General features: G+C 36.5%; 1 protein-coding gene across 8 annotated transcripts in view; it reads right to left on the reverse strand.

The window, feature by feature from the left end:
* Positions 1 to 17,228, reverse strand: part of cacna2d3a (calcium channel, voltage-dependent, alpha 2/delta subunit 3a) — an 892,602-nt gene that overhangs the window by 215,268 nt on the left and 660,106 nt on the right. For all 8 annotated transcript variants that reach the window (XR_010020451.1, XM_063068081.1, XM_063068079.1 and 5 more), the window contains 8 exons: positions 16,844 to 16,927; positions 12,753 to 12,824; positions 10,818 to 10,879; positions 10,654 to 10,721; positions 7,290 to 7,335; positions 3,497 to 3,594; positions 3,305 to 3,398; positions 1,074 to 1,169 (listed from right to left, as the gene is read on the reverse strand). Coding sequence is in view for 7 of the 8 variants with exons in the window: in XM_063068081.1 (XP_062924151.1) it covers positions 1,074 to 1,169; positions 3,305 to 3,398; positions 3,497 to 3,594; positions 7,290 to 7,335; positions 10,654 to 10,721; positions 10,818 to 10,879; positions 12,753 to 12,824; positions 16,844 to 16,927 (620 nt within the window). In the remaining variant the exon portion in view is untranslated. The remainder of the gene's footprint in view (positions 1 to 1,073; positions 1,170 to 3,304; positions 3,399 to 3,496; positions 3,595 to 7,289; positions 7,336 to 10,653; positions 10,722 to 10,817; positions 10,880 to 12,752; positions 12,825 to 16,843; positions 16,928 to 17,228) is intronic.

Consider the following 17,228-nt stretch of genomic DNA (forward strand, 5'->3'; position numbering starts at 1 on the left):
AAGTTCACCCCTCAATTTAGAAGTGCATTTAAAACTTAACAAAACTCTTTACAAGTTTGCTTTACATATATCCTTTGTGATGCTTAGGATGTCAGTTTGTAGGCGGCAGAACTTTTGTCACTGTTTGGCTTGTTAACCTCAGCATTCAAGATTAATAGGCTCATTGGTCTCTTTAATCTGGCTCACACCTTCATTCCCACAATGCAATTCCACTCGCCTTTATCCACCCAAAACTTGCATTATATTTGAGGTTTCAGGCTACATATCCTATTACTTTAAATACAGAGCAGCTATGCTTACCCTTTAGGGATACTGGCTTAGCAAGCTGGGACAAAAGTAATGTCAGATTGATAGCTAAAAAATGATTGCCTCGGTATGGAGTTTGCTTTGTATATTTGATTTATTTCTCAAACCACGGTCAGGGGAGATAATAATTTTCCAGTAGCTTGTGGTGCAAAAATAATTGGAAGTAAAAGGAGAGGGAAAAGCTCAGACCACTCATTGCAAGATGTTTTACTCCATTACAAACCAGGCTTCTATCATGACTTTCATAAGATATTTATAATTCTTACATGTGATAATTAGAAATATTTTCAAAGCCATTTTATTATGATTTCAAATGATTGAATCATTTAGCTTCATGATGAAAGCTGGTGTATTTAAATGATAACGTTTGGAGAAAAGCCAACAAAGATAAGCCCAAATAAACTGCAATGAAAAATATTTTCAGATGATTTCAGAATTAGTTTCCATGTTTTTATTGTTATGAAACCCTGGAAACTAATCCTGACATCATCTGTAAGTATTTTTCATTTAATTCATGGTTATAATTATGAGTTTTTAACAGTCAAGTTCCTTCGCTGGATACAGATTACTGAAAGATATCACAATTACCATTATGAATGTGTTATAACACTTCCATTGAATAATAAATCTTTTATAATTAAATCATCAGCTACTTTACTTAATGAAAACTATGGAGCATTATAGTTTTTTTTATAAGGAATAGCGCAAATGTCTGGTAATTTTTTTTGTTGTTAAATACATTATATAAAATTGACAATGAAGCCTACTTATCTGTACGTTGTTCTGGTCCAACAAACAGATTGATACGGCTGAGGCCTGTACGAGTTCCCAAGAAAGAAACTTCAACTCCTTTATCAGCGTTTCTGGAAGAAAATATTCAACGTGATACGCAGACATGGAACAGAACAATCAACACACCCGAAATGGAAAGTATACCTCAGCTGCAAGTATGGAACTTTGTCACTTTTTAGGTACCGATAACATAACTAGCAATATTAGAAGACAAGATATATAGAAAAGACATAAAGGAAAAGGGAAGAAGATAACACTGTATAAACTAAAATGTACAAAGTCCTGGATGAAATTCGGGAAGCAAAGTTCAGCATACTTATGCTACTGTGTCATGGGTCCAAGAAAAAATATTAAGCCCCTGAATGAGAGCTTATTATATTTTGACATGGGAATAATTAAAATATCTCTGGAGATCATATAATATGGGATTTTTTGCAAAAAACATATGCTTAAATGGCAATCTGGACTTTATGTAAGAGCATTTTTACACAAAGGTTAGTTGACTTTGAAATGGGCTATTTTTTCCTGCTGTTTGTTTTTCCTGTGTATTTTAAAGGAAAACCCATTTTATTGTTAATAAGTTGCTCATTATTTCTTCTGAATTTTATTATAATAAAAACATCTTTCCCCTGTGGCACACAGATTCAATTGCAGCTTCAGCCCACCCTACTCTTCTGGGGCATTTGCCACAAACTCCCTGATGCTCAACTCCACAATCCCCAGCACAATATGACTGCTTACCCTAAAGCTCCATTCCCCCGTGTCTCCGTGCACTGGTAAAACCTTCGCCAATCCCCATTCTCCCCTGTTGATTTCCCAACCCTTTTTAACCTCCTCTTTCCTTCTCTCTACCAAACCCTTTGCCTTTGAGTCTGTCATGAAGACATCCCTTTTGTGAAGTAATTCAACTACTATCATTGCATAAGTAGTATTACTGCTGCCAGCCTACATGCTCAGGCTGGGATTTAACATCTCTTAAAGCATGGAAATTGCACAAACACTTCCTAATTATGTGGGGCTTTCTCTGTAGATGACATTTAACTTTACTTTAGCACACATTCGGTCTATCTAAAATGAATTGAATCCAATTTCAAAGCAATAGCCTTGCTGGAAATTAAATACTGATTAATAGAGGTCATTTTAAAAATATCTGCATTCAGGTTTTATCACAATCATTTACAACTATCCGTCTTATAGGGCAGAAGGAGTTGGGTCATTCCCAATCTGTTCCAGGTGGAGCAATCAACCATTTGGTCTGGAAATGTCATCAGAAATGAACAAAGCATCAACTATGTGCCGACCAGATTAGACGCTGAATGCTTGGAATAAACAACAGTTCTCATGCAGGGTTCCCTGAAGGTCAACTTGCAGGTTGACTCAATGGTAAGGAAGGCCAATGCAATGCGAACACTCATTTTGAAAAGACTGGAGTATTAAAGCAAGGATGCAATGCTGAGGGTTTATAAGGCATTAGTCAGACCACACTTGGAGCATTGTGAGCAGCTGTGGGCCCCTTATCTAAGAAAGGACATGCTGGCATTGGAGAGGCTCCAGAGGAGGTTCATGAGAATGATCCCGGGAAAGAAAGGGTTAATGTATTTGCATTTGATGGCTCTGGGCCTGAACCCACTAGAAGAATGAGGGGAGATCTCATTGAAACCTATCGAATATTGAAAGAATAGACATGGAGGGGATGTTTCCTATTGTGGAACAGTCTAGGAGCAGAGGTCACAGCCTCAGAGTACAAGGGCATCCCTTTAGAGCCGAGATAAAGAGGACTTTCTTGAACCAGAATGTGATGAATCTGTGGAATCCATTGCCATAGACAGCTGTGGCGGCCACGTCATTGGGAACATTTAAACTAGAGGTAGTAAGGGCATCAAAGGTTAAAGAGAAGAGCCAGGAGAATGGGGTTGAGAAGAATAATATATCAGCTATGATGGAATGGTGGTGCAGACTCAATGGGCCAAATGGCCTAATTCTAGTCCTATGTCTTATGGTCTTTTAATAGAATTGAAGGAGGGACAAACCTTAAATAATAGCTAATGCAATAATTGAACAACTTATGAGTTCTTATTCTGATTGCTTTTTTTGCACAAAAAAGATAGTCATAGAATTATACAGCATAGAAACATGCCCCTTGGCCCATCATGTCAATGCCAGCCTCAACTGCTATCTATACAAATCCCATTAATTAAACACTTACTCAGATCTGTTCAGAGCCAAGCTGGTCCAGTAAGCTTCCAGTGGTGCTGTGACTACAGCATCAAAAAGTACTTCCTGGATTAATTCTTTGTCACCTATGGATGCAAAATTAAAGCCATTCTTTTTTTGTCCTTCTCATTTTGTAGTCACGCACCATACTGGAGCAAAAGTGGCATTACTAACTTTTACTTACACTGCAGAAGTGGCTCTTTCCCAGTGAGGAAGAGTTTGACTGCTTCAAGCTGAAAGAGGTTACGATACTGAGGATGTATGTCAATATTACAATAGTTCCTGAAATTAGAAGAAAACCTGTCATAATAATTTCAAGTGCCTTGATAAATCTATTAATAGTATATCCAAATTTGCTTTGACTTGTTCAGAACAAAGGACAACAGTCCTCCATTCTGAACATTCTCCAGTTTGACCTCAGTTATAATGATCAAAACTTCCCTGAATTAATAACTGCTAACATTTGCCCTTTAGCTGGGTAAAACCTACAGCAATATCTGGTATGCACACACCTGCAGATAAGAATAGAAATCTGAAAGCTATTGTCAGTAATAAATGTGTTCCAGCACAGGCTGCATTATTGCAAATTACTCTGTTATGGCATGAACATAAGGTAATTATCTCCTGTTATTACACCAAAGGTCAATGACTATCTTATTCAATTAGCAATCAGTGAGTTTTAAGTCTAGTAAATCAGAATTATTGCTGAGTAACCTCTCTGGCTCTGAATAATTCATGGAAATTTTTTTCTCCCCCGAGGAAATATTGTTGCTGATTTTTTTAGAACATTATAAAGCTTGTGTGTTTTGTTTCTCTGTCTTTTTATAATCCATAGTCTTGTTTGGCTTCCTATCCAACATGTTTTTGCATCATTTTGTTTTGCTATAATGAAAAGCTTCTTCATTCTGGTTTTTCCAGTTTACAGATGTCAAAGATCTTCTGGAGTAGCTGCTGAATTCAGATAGCAGGAAACTAGATATCTGATTAACTCGCCCACTAAATATCTGTGGACATCTGTTTGCAAGATGAGGAACTAAAGCCATTCTTCCACTGCTCACAACAAAAAATCTTGCTTAAGGAAATCAGTGTGGGCCAGTCTTCAGGGTATAAATGGGTCCCAGAGCAAGCTATCGCTAATCAGCATCCTCCCTTTTCTGCTTTGCATTCAAGAAGGGAACATTCCCATGTGTAGCGCAGAGCAAAAATCATCCTATGGTATCAACTCCAAGCCAGAATTGTTTTTTATTATGCATTTAAGCCCAAGGGATTTTGTTGATTAAACTCATATTTCCCATCAACTGATTTGTAATAACGTGCACAAAGACACAGATTTTATTGTGCCTGTAGTTTTCAAGGGCTTTGGCTTTGGAACATGTTTAAGTACATGGAGCAAGCAGTAATTATGGTTTGGGTACTATTATACTTGATAAACATTGTTCAAAAAACCACCCTCTCCAGGGCAGTAAGATGGGCAATAATTGTAAACCTTACAACTATACTCACATTTCATAAATGAATAAAAATGTAACACTCCAGAGGAAATATAAATCATGTCTATTTCATTGCCCTGGAATTGTTAACAGTATACATTGTAATAATTGCAAGCAACTTTCCAGTGCTGAAAGTTAGAACAGTGATGTTTCATTCCTTCAAATATTATTGAAGTGTGTAAACAAATGTAAAATGTTTTACATTCTGTTTCTTTACATCTCCTTCTCCCCTTTTCCTAATCTTTTCTTCTCCTTTATTTTGGTTTCAATGGCAGATTTATCATTCAGTTTTCTAACTGACACTTCCTCATTGTAACATTTCTAGCTTCAGCAGGGATTCTTCAAATTGATTGATTAAAGGCTCCTTAGCCTCTTCATATAGATTAAGTCCCTTTTATTAGGTGCCACGTTGAAACGATTTTTTATTCTTCCAGAGTAAAAGCCCAAAGAAAGTCCAGGGGACATGTAAGCATCATAAGCAACTGTTATCAGTCTTCCACAGCACTGGTGGCTTAGATGATGGGTCACTGGAAAAATAATTAATTAATTTTTACTAATGTGTTGCACAATGAGTAATGTTAATTATTATTGTATGTTTTAGATACGCAACACAGGATAAAAAATATCTCAGACTAAACTATGAAGCCTTTATTTAATCTTCCTTCAATGGGCAGTTGGTCTATATGGTACAGATGAGGCATGATTGCAATCTTTTCTCATAATATTTTCAAAGAAGCTCATTTGTAAATTTAATTCTTACTTTCCCAAGTTATTGTGGTTATATATGTGTTACATGTATTACTGTGCCTTACTCACTGGTCCAGAGAAACGTCTCGTTTGACGGTATACATATATATAGTTAAATGACAATAAACTTGACTTTTTCTTTCAACAGTTGGTATTCTGGAAGTCTTCATTAAGTGTAATTCCCATACTTCGGTTCCAAATCAAAACCAGAATTTGTTTTGACATCTACTGCAACATCCTGTTTTCCCAGTTTTTGTTTTACAACCCAGCCAAAAGCTAGAGACACTATTAGATAGATTGCTTATTGTCTTGCCACCATCCGAATAGACTAGACACGCATGCATAATCAGGACCATGCATATTTTACTGGTAATAAATGTGAATCTTTTACACTGTTATCCAACTGAATTCATTCATAAAGTTGCCAATTAGTTCATTGGTAATGTAGAAACAGAAACCTAGAAAATTAATCTCACTCTTCTTTGCTGTGCTAGACATTTACCAGACTATATGCTTATGCAGAATCGTAATCGTGGCGAAGAAAAAATCCCAGTGTTTAAGATGGTGTCACAATGGTTTTTCATTAAAAAATGAGTGTTAAAATGTTTTCTGTGTATTTCCCGCTTACATTTTGCTGAATACCAAAAATATCGTGGACTCAGGCCTTAAAGACACACTGCCTAAGGCAAGCAGATACCAGTTAAAAATAGCATGGTTGCCATGGAGGACAGAGGCTGCAGGGAGCAGGCCTAGTTTTCCAAAATGTGATAACCAGTCCTGATGTAGAATGCACAGGGCAGAATAGATGGCCTGTTTTGGTTTTGGATATGAGGTATGTGATTGGCACAGAAAAAGAAACACCACCTAAAGTGAATCATATATGTAATTTCTTGGAACAATTTCTTAAAGACTCAATTTCACCAGCAAAGACCTCACTTTGGTAAAATTGTTGTTATGCATAATGTGCTCATTGGATTCAATTTCTTTATTTTTATGACTCTTCATTTTTCTTTCCTTTATTTCTATTTCAGTATCTGATTTGTCATTGAATTCACCTACAATAAATTCACCTGTAATTTTTGATATGATTCTTTACTGTAATTAATTACAGAGATAAAAAGCTGGTGCTATAAGTAGCACATCACGTAAAACTTTAAGGGACTTAAATATTTGTGTGCAAGCCTAACTATTAGCATAGAAAGCAGCAGCTCAGAAACAAGCCCTTCAGCCCATTTAGTCTGTGCCAAACCATTTTTCAACTTAAAACCATTGACCTACACCTGGACTATATCCCTTCAAACCACTCCCATCCAAACTTCTCATGAATATTGCAATCAAACTCACATCCATTACCTCTGCTAGCAGCTTGTTCCACACGTGCACCAAACTAAGAGTAAAGAAGTTTCCCCTCAGGCAACCATTAGATATTTCACATTTCACTCTTACTATGACCTCTAGTTCTAGTCTCACCCAACCTCAGCAGAAAAAGCCGCAAGTACTTAACCTATTTTCCTCATAATTTTGTACGCCACTATCAAATCTCCCTTCATCCTCTATGCTCCAGCGAATAAAGTCTAAACCTATTTGACCTTTCCCTATAACTCATGTCCTCAAGTCCCAGCAACATCCTTGTAAATTTTCTCTACACTCTTTCAATGTGATTGATATCTTTCCTGCAGGTAGGTGACCAGATGCTATTGTGTACCCTGCCATAGTAATTCAGAGCTCAGTATTTCTTACCAGTCCTCCATCAATGATAAATCTGGGTGATCCAAGTCGTGCAAACCTTAAGTCAAACAAAGTAAATAGATTAATCAGTTATTGTCATTTATCAAAAATCTATGAAATATATCATCAACCAAGAGTGGTGAATCTTTTTGAGAGCATGTGCCCAAATTGGCAATAATCTTCTAAAAAATTCTCTCCAGTGCCATGGTAATTTTGGGCAGAAATTAACTTTCAGTGATTAGTAAATAATTGTGAGCATTTTTAAGAAAAGTCTATGAACCCTGCTGAAGAAGGCACAGGGGCTTCAGGACTTACACCACCAGGTTCGGGAAAAGTTATTACTCCTCAACCATCAGCCTCTTGAACCAAACGGGATAACTTCACTCAACTTCACTTGCCCCATCGCTAACCTGTTCCCACAACCAATGGACTCACTTTCAAGGACTCTTTATTTCATGTTCATGATTTTTATTGATTATTTATTTATAATAATTATTATTTCCTTCTTCTTATATTTGCAGTTTGTTGTCTTCTTAACTCTGATTAAACACCCAAATTGGACAGTCTTTCATTAATTCTGTTATGGTTATTATTCTATAGATTTATTGAGTATCCCTGCAAGAAAATGAATCTCAGGGTTGTATATGGTGACATATATGTACTTTGATAATAAATTTAACTTTGAACTTTGATTATTTACATGTATTGTTGTACTATTAATAAAAGTATAACTGATACAGATTGCATTTCTTTCTCTAGAAAATTGCTATAAGTGAAAGGAGCACACTCTAGACACCATTTTTTTTACATATTCCTTATCACAGGGTTGTTTCCTTGTTGAAAAATAATCTTTGAAACCTCAAAACTAGCAGCAAATAAGATACCTGAAATAAGTGACATCAAAATATATAACTGCATTTTTATTTGTTGCTGATCTGTTGAGAAATGACTTCTTTTTGTTCTTCCTCACTCTTTATCACAAAGCCATTTGTGATTGAATGAGTTCATCATGCTGCTTTACAGAGGAAGCCCTGCACACTACTGTTTGGAACATAAAATGCATTATGCTTTATCACCCACTATAGCATGCCAAATCTTTCACTCCACCAATCTTGAAAATCTCTGCTGCTTCTCCCATTATTTGAAATTTTTTTCTTGCTGGCGTTTCTGACATTCTGAACAAGCTGAAAGGGGTATAGACAATTTAAAAATATCTCATTAATAAACCTAATTAATGTTAATATTAATCCAGTGTGTTCATTGCGAAAAATATTCATGGAGGCACCAAACTATATAGAGTATTTACTGATATTATCACTGAATATCCAGTCTTCACTCACAAATGACAGTAGATGAAACACAAGTCAAGTTAAGCTAATGGCAACTGGCCCGACCATTTACTATCCAAATACAGGCGAACACCAGGTCTGCGAGGATTTCAAAATACATCATCTAATGTCACATGCTCACCAACAACCTAGCTGGCATCACCAATGTGAGAAATTTCACTGCTCTTGGGTTGTAAAAAATCATTTTCTGCTTCATTTGGCAGTAAAGATAATCATTATGTATCTTCTTATTATGGGTGGGAGTTAAAGGATCAAAGGGTGGCACTGCATGCCAACAAATCATTGCCCATGCCACCATGCCTGTGCCATATGTTCACCATCCCTACAACTATATTCTGTGAATGACTGTAAAACTCCACAGCACATATGGGAAATCTTCAACACTTTGAAGGGAATGAGTGTCACTGAGGGGAGTTATCAGGATCGACCTTTCATAAAGGTCCAGGTGAGCGAAGTTAATCATTTACATGGCTCTTCTGTTACATTTTTAATATTTTGCTAATATTTAGGCCCTGATTTCAGTTCTTTATTAATTCATTTTCTTCTTCCATATTCCTCTCTTTGCAGTATAGATTGCTTGGTACATAATCCGAGTTGCTCAACTGAACCCGGCACCTCTGCAGTTACACTTTGGCAAAGTCAGCTGCTTCTGACAGAAATAGTGCCTTCTCTTCAGAAGAAGAATGGCAGCCAGTACTTTAGTGATTAAACGATAAGTAATTCATCTACAGACACAAAAGGTAGATTAAAGGATAATGGATTGCTGGCCTTTATTTCAAAGAGGTTGGATTCCAAATGTGTGGAGTTCATGGTACAGCTCTGATTAGACCCCATCCACAGAGTTCTGCATCTCTACAGGAATACATTTGCCTTGGTGGAGTTGTGTCAATTCACACCACAATTCCACCAAGGCTAAGAGGATTGACTAAGACTGTATTCCCTTGAAGGGGTGATACAGCTGTGCTGTTTAAGATAATTAAAGGATGCAACAGCCTATATTGGGAAACTATTTCCTGTGATGATAGATCACAGAGCTGGAAGGACATGGCATCAAAATTAGAACAAGACAATTCAAGAGTGAGTATTCTTCATATGGTAGGGAGCGAGGAATCAATTCGCAAAGGATTTAGGGCTAGGTCAATTGAACATAACAAAACAGACAATGTTAGACTTCGGAAAGGCAACATTATTAAGGAAAGCAAGAGAGCAAATGGAGTTACAAAGCAAATCAGGTGACGTGCAAACTGACTTGGGAGTGACTGGCCAATTCCTATTTTTATATCTGAAATCCTGACCAGTCATGATGCTATGTGATTCTTTAGGGAGTCCTTATTCACCATCATGCATTTGAAATATAATTTCTAAATTTCTAAATTTGCAATGGTGAATTGGGAGAAATAGACAACAAATTTCAGGTTGCAACCAATTATAGTTGACCCGAATAAGTTTGCACAGTGGGAGTAACTGGCAAAGGAAATTCAACAGATAATTGTGCAATAATGTACCATCTTACTGGTATAGACCTTGTCCAGAGATGAACTGCCTACTTTGAAGATTCTCCATATCCAGCAATTTAGGATCATGCTTTAAACAGCAGCAGAAGGCCCGAATTCTGAAATGCTCTGCCAGACTTTGATAGCTTGACAAGCCTTGTCTCTCAGTTCAGAAAAACAAATCATTTTTATTTTATTTTTAAAAAACTTACTTTTGTCTCCAAAGTTTTTCCCCTATTAAAATTTCCTATCAGAAGGCTGTACCAAGTCAGACCTAATGCACAATTCAAGAGATGATGTCTGAGCTCCCTGCTCGAGAATGGAAACTAAAATACAGCTTCAGCATGTGTTTGAGTTGGAAACGACATCGTTATTAAAAACTGTTATTTAAAGAATTCCACACATTCATAAAATTAAACCAACCCCTCAAACTTCTGCATCAATATAAAACTTGCATCTACTGATCTGCTTGGTTGTGTTTGCTTACCACTCTCTGCACATATTTTCAGTATTACTTTGCAGCTGTAATCATACCTTCTTCTATTGTAACGTTTCCCTGGAAGTAGTATTTCCCATGCCCTCGAGATAAAGCCACACCTAGACTATATACAGGAGAATGGAAGTGATTATATGCTGGCATCAACATTTTTACCTCAATTAAGAAAAAGCTTAGTAAGTGGAAAAATGATTAAATTTACCTGAAAGGAGTGCCTTTGATGTCTGTGTAATAGTAATCATTTGTCATCACAAAGACTCGTTTCTAACATGAAAAATAAAGGAGTAGTAACAAGCAGACAAATTATTAGAGATTGTACTGCTTCAATGTCTGTAACTCATGTCACCACTGTAGAATATTACTTAATATCTTTGCTGCAAATATCCTTGAAACTTCACCAGACTTATCAGTTCTAAACCATCTTTAAAATTATCCAAGTAATTTGTGGTACCATGCAATAAATCCTGAACGCCAAAGTCTGAAATTTGAACCAATAATTCAAAAGTACAAGATGATTAAAATGCTTCTGTATTTTCTGTTTTGTCTTAACACGTGCTGCTCTAAATCATATATTTTATCTCAACAATTTCAACTGTGCCACATCCATATCTGTCCTGTCTATTATTAAACCCATACTTAAATGACAATTTCACCCATGTGCTCATAACACACTTCTCCTACAATCCTTTCTGCGACAGGTTAAATAACCTAATGTCAATTTTGAATGCAACACTGTAAAACTGAGTAAGCAGTTATGTGAAAATGTACCAAAGTAAAATTATACCCTCAGAATAACAATTAAAGTACAGTTTTATAAATATGGCCAGAAACAATTAATACAGTTATGTTGAAGTAAAGCATTAACCCACTGAGCTTTTGGTAACTTACGTATAAAGCAATTCAGAAACAATACCAGTGCTTACAATTTATCCATAAACCTTGTTAACTCTTTCTTAAGGGTGCAAAGATTGCTAGGCCAGCCACTCTATATGGCAAAACATTCAATGCCCCGACAGTCTTTGTATGAATAACTTTATTCTTTCAGTGGTAATTTTAAATTACATCTCCTTTTCAATAACTTGAATACCTTCTCTACACTTCTCAGAGTTTTAAAAAAGCTCAGTTTAATCTTCTTTTAGATTCTCTCACTAGTAGAAATACAGAATCTTTAGTTTCTATCCATTAATAGTAAAGTCTCGTTCTTGGTGTCATCTTGGTGAAACTATGCTAAACATTGTATATGCTTTTAAGATTATTTAGCTCCATTAAAGAAAATGGATAGCCAAATTGAGTGTGACATAAAATAGGTAGCCAACTGGATCTTATCAGCTTTTTACAGATGGAGTATGTCAATATTACTCCCTTAATTTAAACTAATCTGTAAAACTATGTATTTTTAATATTTAAGTATTTGACCAAATTCATAGAAATGAACTTCCAACGGTTATTTTATATTAAGAAGCAAGTGTTTATTTGTATAGCACTTTTCAAACACAAGGCAGTTCAAAGTGCTTTCCATAGAACAAGATATAAAAATCATTTTATCTTTTCCCATATTATCAATAACAACTAAGATTCATGAGTACACTGTTGGTTATGTCTAAGCACTCCATTATGAATCACTACTTCTTCGCTAAAGTTATCAGGAGACCTACGTTGACGCAGTAACTGTCCTAATGTGTTTTTATTTGCCCTGCTGCTACCTCGAGTAGTTTCTCTTGCCAAGAATCACTTTATCACTTCATCATTTCCTGTCAGAGTCTCCTTATGTAAGGTACTCCTGCACCTAGCATCACTTCTTGTACTGTACATACAATCACTATATATAAAAGTATAATCTAATGCATATAAATCCATACTCAAACAGTTATACGTACATTGTACCTTGTAGGATTGCTTTCATGTTTATTTGTATTGTGATTTCCTTTTTTGCTGTTTTTATCATATTCTTTATGCCTCTTTCATTTTTTAAGCTACATCGGACCTGGAGCAACAATTATTTTGTTCTCCTGTACACTTGTGTACTGAGGAGTGACAACAAGCAATATTGAACCTTGTGTAAGTGAATTCCAATACAAGATAGAGCAGTTTGGTACAAAGATCTTTCTGTTTAATCAGAGAGGAAGAAATGTCTTACCCCTTTCTCCACAGTCTTTTTCACCTCCATAGAAAATTTCCCTGTTTTCCGGTTTACCATACCATTGCGAAGCTATGAAATAGTGCAAGTAATTAATATTCTCACAGAACCTTGATATTTACCACTTAGAAAATGTTCTTGCCAGCCTTGTAGTGCTTGGTAGAATAGCTTAATTATGAGCACCAAAGTTGAACTATGAATAAAGTAGAGAATGTGAACTACGAATAATCTATAAATAAAGGGATAATAAAAATAATTATATTTAAATATATAGTGCTGTCTTGTCATTTTTAACATTAAATATGGAGAAACACAATGTGGAACTTTCCACAATGTATACATTAATTATATAGAAGATACTGGAAATCATAGTTGGTAACAGAAATATTCCACACAAGTAACTTTCTGACTTGCTACTGAGGGCCTGGAACCCCATGTGCCAAGATCCCCTGATTATAATCTACTGCTCACACTTTTGTAAGCATGGGTCACCACTGTATTATGAAATTTGGTCTTACAGAATTCCCAAATCACTACCCGAAAATTTGAGATGCAGATTAAAATTCACTCTCACGGAATTTATGTGGAAACAAAACAATGATATGGACTGTCACAACTTCCCCTCATGTAAGGGTCACCTACATTTGGAATATTTTGAAAATTACAAGTAGTATCTTGAGTTAAGGATATACACTCAGTCCCCCAGCTAGAACCTTAAATTCAACAATATTTTTCTTAAAACTCATGTTATCCATTGTGCAACTGATGCCTGTTCATTAGATAAAATACTCTTCTGGGCTTATATTAACAAGGGGTTGGGAGAAGTGAACAGCTAAAAGATTAATCTATATATAGCACAGCATGAAAGGATGAGGTGGCCATAAATTTTCTAATTATATCTTTTCTCTGTATGGAATAGGTGCATCTGTCACATCAGCATTTAGAGTCGTAGAAAATTTTAGAACAGAAACAGGCCATTCGGCCCATCTAGTCTTTGCCAAAACATTTAACCATGTTATGCTTAAATTCCATGCATTTTTATTTTAAACCTAATATGAGATTTTTGCTTTAGAAACATAGAAACATAGAAAATCTATATCACATTACAGACCCTTCAGCCCACAATGTTGTGCCATCCATGTAAACTACTCAAGAAACTGCCTAGAATTTCCCTACCACATAGCCCTCTATTTTTCTAAGCTTCATGTACCTATCCAGGAGTCTCTTAAAAGACCCAATTATATCCACCTCTGCCACCTTCACTGGCAGTGCATTCCATGCACCCACCACTCTGTGTGTGAAAAACTTGCTTGTGACACCCCCTTTGTACCTACTTCCAAGCACCTTAAAAGTATGCCCCCTCGTGTTAGCCATTTCAGTCCTGGGAAAAGCCTCTGCCTATCCACACGATCAGGGAACTAGACATGACAGGATATGGCCTCCTACAGCAGTTTGTAGATGTGCATATAGACTGGGTTTCTGCATACCCCTGCAAAATCACTCATTTATAGAGTAAGGCATTTAACTGGGATTACCAGGATAGTAAATACGCAACATTGATAAATTTAAAAAGCACTAATCGAAAAAATAATGGGTCTTAGATCTCAAAGCCTTGACGAATTTGACAGATATAAAATATGGCAATATAAAAGCCAGGATGTAACGTTCATAAAGCACTGGTGAGGCCTCCTCTCCTGGAGTATTGTGAGTAGGCTTGGGCCCATTATCTTAGTAAATAGGCATCCATTAGTCTCGTGAGACCATGGATTTGTGCCTTGGAAGTTTCCAGGGCGCAGGCCTGGGCAAGGTTGTATGGAAGACTGGCAGTTGCCCATGCTGCAAGTCTCCCCTCTCCACGACACTGATGTTGTCTAAGGGAAGGGCACTAGGGCTGTCACTACAGAGCCATGTGTGGTTAAGTGCCTTGCTCAAGGACACAACACGCTGCCTCTGCCGAGGCTCGAACTGGCGACCTTCAGATCACTAGACCGACGCCTTAACCACTTGGCCACGCGCCAACACTATCAGTAAGGAGATGCTGAAACTGGAGAGGGTTTAAAGGAGCTCCATGAAAATTATTCCAGGATTGAATGGCTTTTCATATGAAGAACGTTTGATGGCTCTGGGCCTGTGTTCACTGCTATTCAGAAGAATGAGGGATGACCTAATTGAAACCCATCAAATAGTGAAAGGCCTGGATAGAATGGATGTGGACGGGATGTTTCTAATGGTGGAAGAATCTAGGACCGGAGGACACAGCCTCAGAATAGAGGGGCGTCCTTTTAGAGTGGAGATGAGGAGGGATTTCTTCAGCCAGAAAGTGGAGAATTTGTGGAATTCATTGCCACAGGCAGCTGTGAAAGCCTGGTCTTTACTTATATTTAAGACAGAGGTTGATAGATTCTTGATTGGTCAGGGCATAAAGGGATATGGGGAGAAGGCAGAAGATTGTGGCTGAGAGGGAAAAAGGATCAGTCATGATGAAATGGTACAGCAGACTCAATGGGCCAAATGGCCTAATTCTGCTTCTATATCTCATGGTCTTATGGTCTTGTCTATTCAGAATATTTAGAATGCATAATTTTAAATTTCATTCCATTGTTTAAATGAGGGAATGGTGGAAGTGTGGAACAAAAAGACAATTAACGACAGATCTATTTAGATGAAATGGTAAATTTCTTCCATCCTCAAAAGCCCCATTAAGATTTTTTAAAAAGATAATATGAAAATTAAATAATATCAAAATTAATGAACAGGTAAACAATAAAAAAGAATCAAACAATCTAAAAGAACATTGGACTTCAGCTGAAGAGGAGTGGAATGTATAAAATGCAAAAGTGATGTTTCATTTAAACAGAGCCTTGATTAAATTCAAACTGGAGTATGACTTTCAACTCCAGGCACCACACTTTAGGAATGCTTTGAAAAGATTTCAGTGCTGATTAACCAGAATAATGAAGGGATAAACAGTTAAAGTACGTTGATTGGATTTGTAAATTTGGCTTCAATTCCTTCAGCTCAGAGAACTGGAGTAGATCCAAGCAAAGAGTTCAAGATACAAAAGGGAATCAATAGGTTAGGGACAATGCAAAGAGACAATTTCATCCCCTAGCTGAATTAGAACAACTGAGCAAACCTTAAACTTAGTGCAAATTACTGAAAAGTGAAATCAGTAGGAAAGAAAAACAGTAATACATGTGGGGCTGTTAATGCATGTCAAAGTGTTTTACATACAGTGAACAACAGGAATTCTGCAGATGCTGGAAATTCAGGCAACACACATCAAAGTTGCTGGTGAACGCAGCAGGCAGGCAGCATCTGTAGGAAGAAGTGCAGTCGACGTTTCAGGACTAAGTGTCTCGGCCTGAAACGTCGACTGCACCTCTTCCTACGGATGCTGCCTGGCCTGTTGCATTCACCAGCAACTTTGATGTGTGTTGCTTACATACAGTGAGCTGCTTTTTAAGTTTTATAAGGTAAGAAATGTGACAGCCAGTTTATGCAGCGAGCTGTGGAACTGAATGGCTTACATAATGTGTTACATTCTATTGGTTGAGGAATTCCCAGTGAAACTAAGATATCTTCAGGACATTTTCATGGAATCAAGCTTTTTTTTAAGGCTGCTTTGGTGGTTTAGGGATAGTGAGAAGGCTTTCTATAGTCTTCCCACTGTATTTTTTAATGTGCCTTTGACAGAAAAAAAGTTCCCAATTCTGCCTGTACATCTCATTTATTTATTATTTTTGGAAAAAAATCACAATTCAAAATGTGATTATTTCTATTTTCTCCACAAATGCTTCCAGCAATTTATTTTGTTCTTTTGTGGAAGGAGCTATGACAGATGTAGCACTGTATAAAGACTTTACAATGATTACAATGTATTTTGATTACATTTTCTCATGGGGAATAATACATGCTGACAGTGGATAACTGAAATTTGAATGTATTTAATTTAAAAGTTTAAAATACACTTGCATTTGACGTTTATCTATCTGATGGATATAGAGCATTGTAAACACCAAGTCAAAGACCTATCTCCGAAATGCTGCTTTTGCGATTACAAAAGAAAACCTGACAAAATAATGACTTACAATGTTATCCTTGTCTTCCCATTCCAGTTCCGAAAGGTCAACACTTTTATAGCTTGGTTTTATCCTCCTCTTTCCTTCTTCATACTTAAAATAAGACAAAAGGTTACCATTCACTAAATTTCTTGTACATTCATTATTTCTTCCACCTTTAAGTTGTGATAGATGGATACAAAATAATGATTACCTTGGTAACAAAGAAATGAAGATTAATAATTATTTGTAATTTAGCGAGCTCATATTCTTCTCCTGACCATTTGAACAGCCCTAAGCTCAATATGCAACTTTCTGCAATTTGCAACAAGTTAATATTCAGCAGCACCCAGTGTAAAAATCTGTAAATTGTTATTACACTGCTTTAAATTCATTTCAGTTGTTTTGTTAATTC

The sequence above is a fragment of the Mobula hypostoma genome, chromosome 15, assembly GCF_963921235.1.
Source record: "Mobula hypostoma chromosome 15, sMobHyp1.1, whole genome shotgun sequence".
NCBI lineage: Eukaryota > Metazoa > Chordata > Chondrichthyes > Myliobatiformes > Myliobatidae > Mobula > Mobula hypostoma.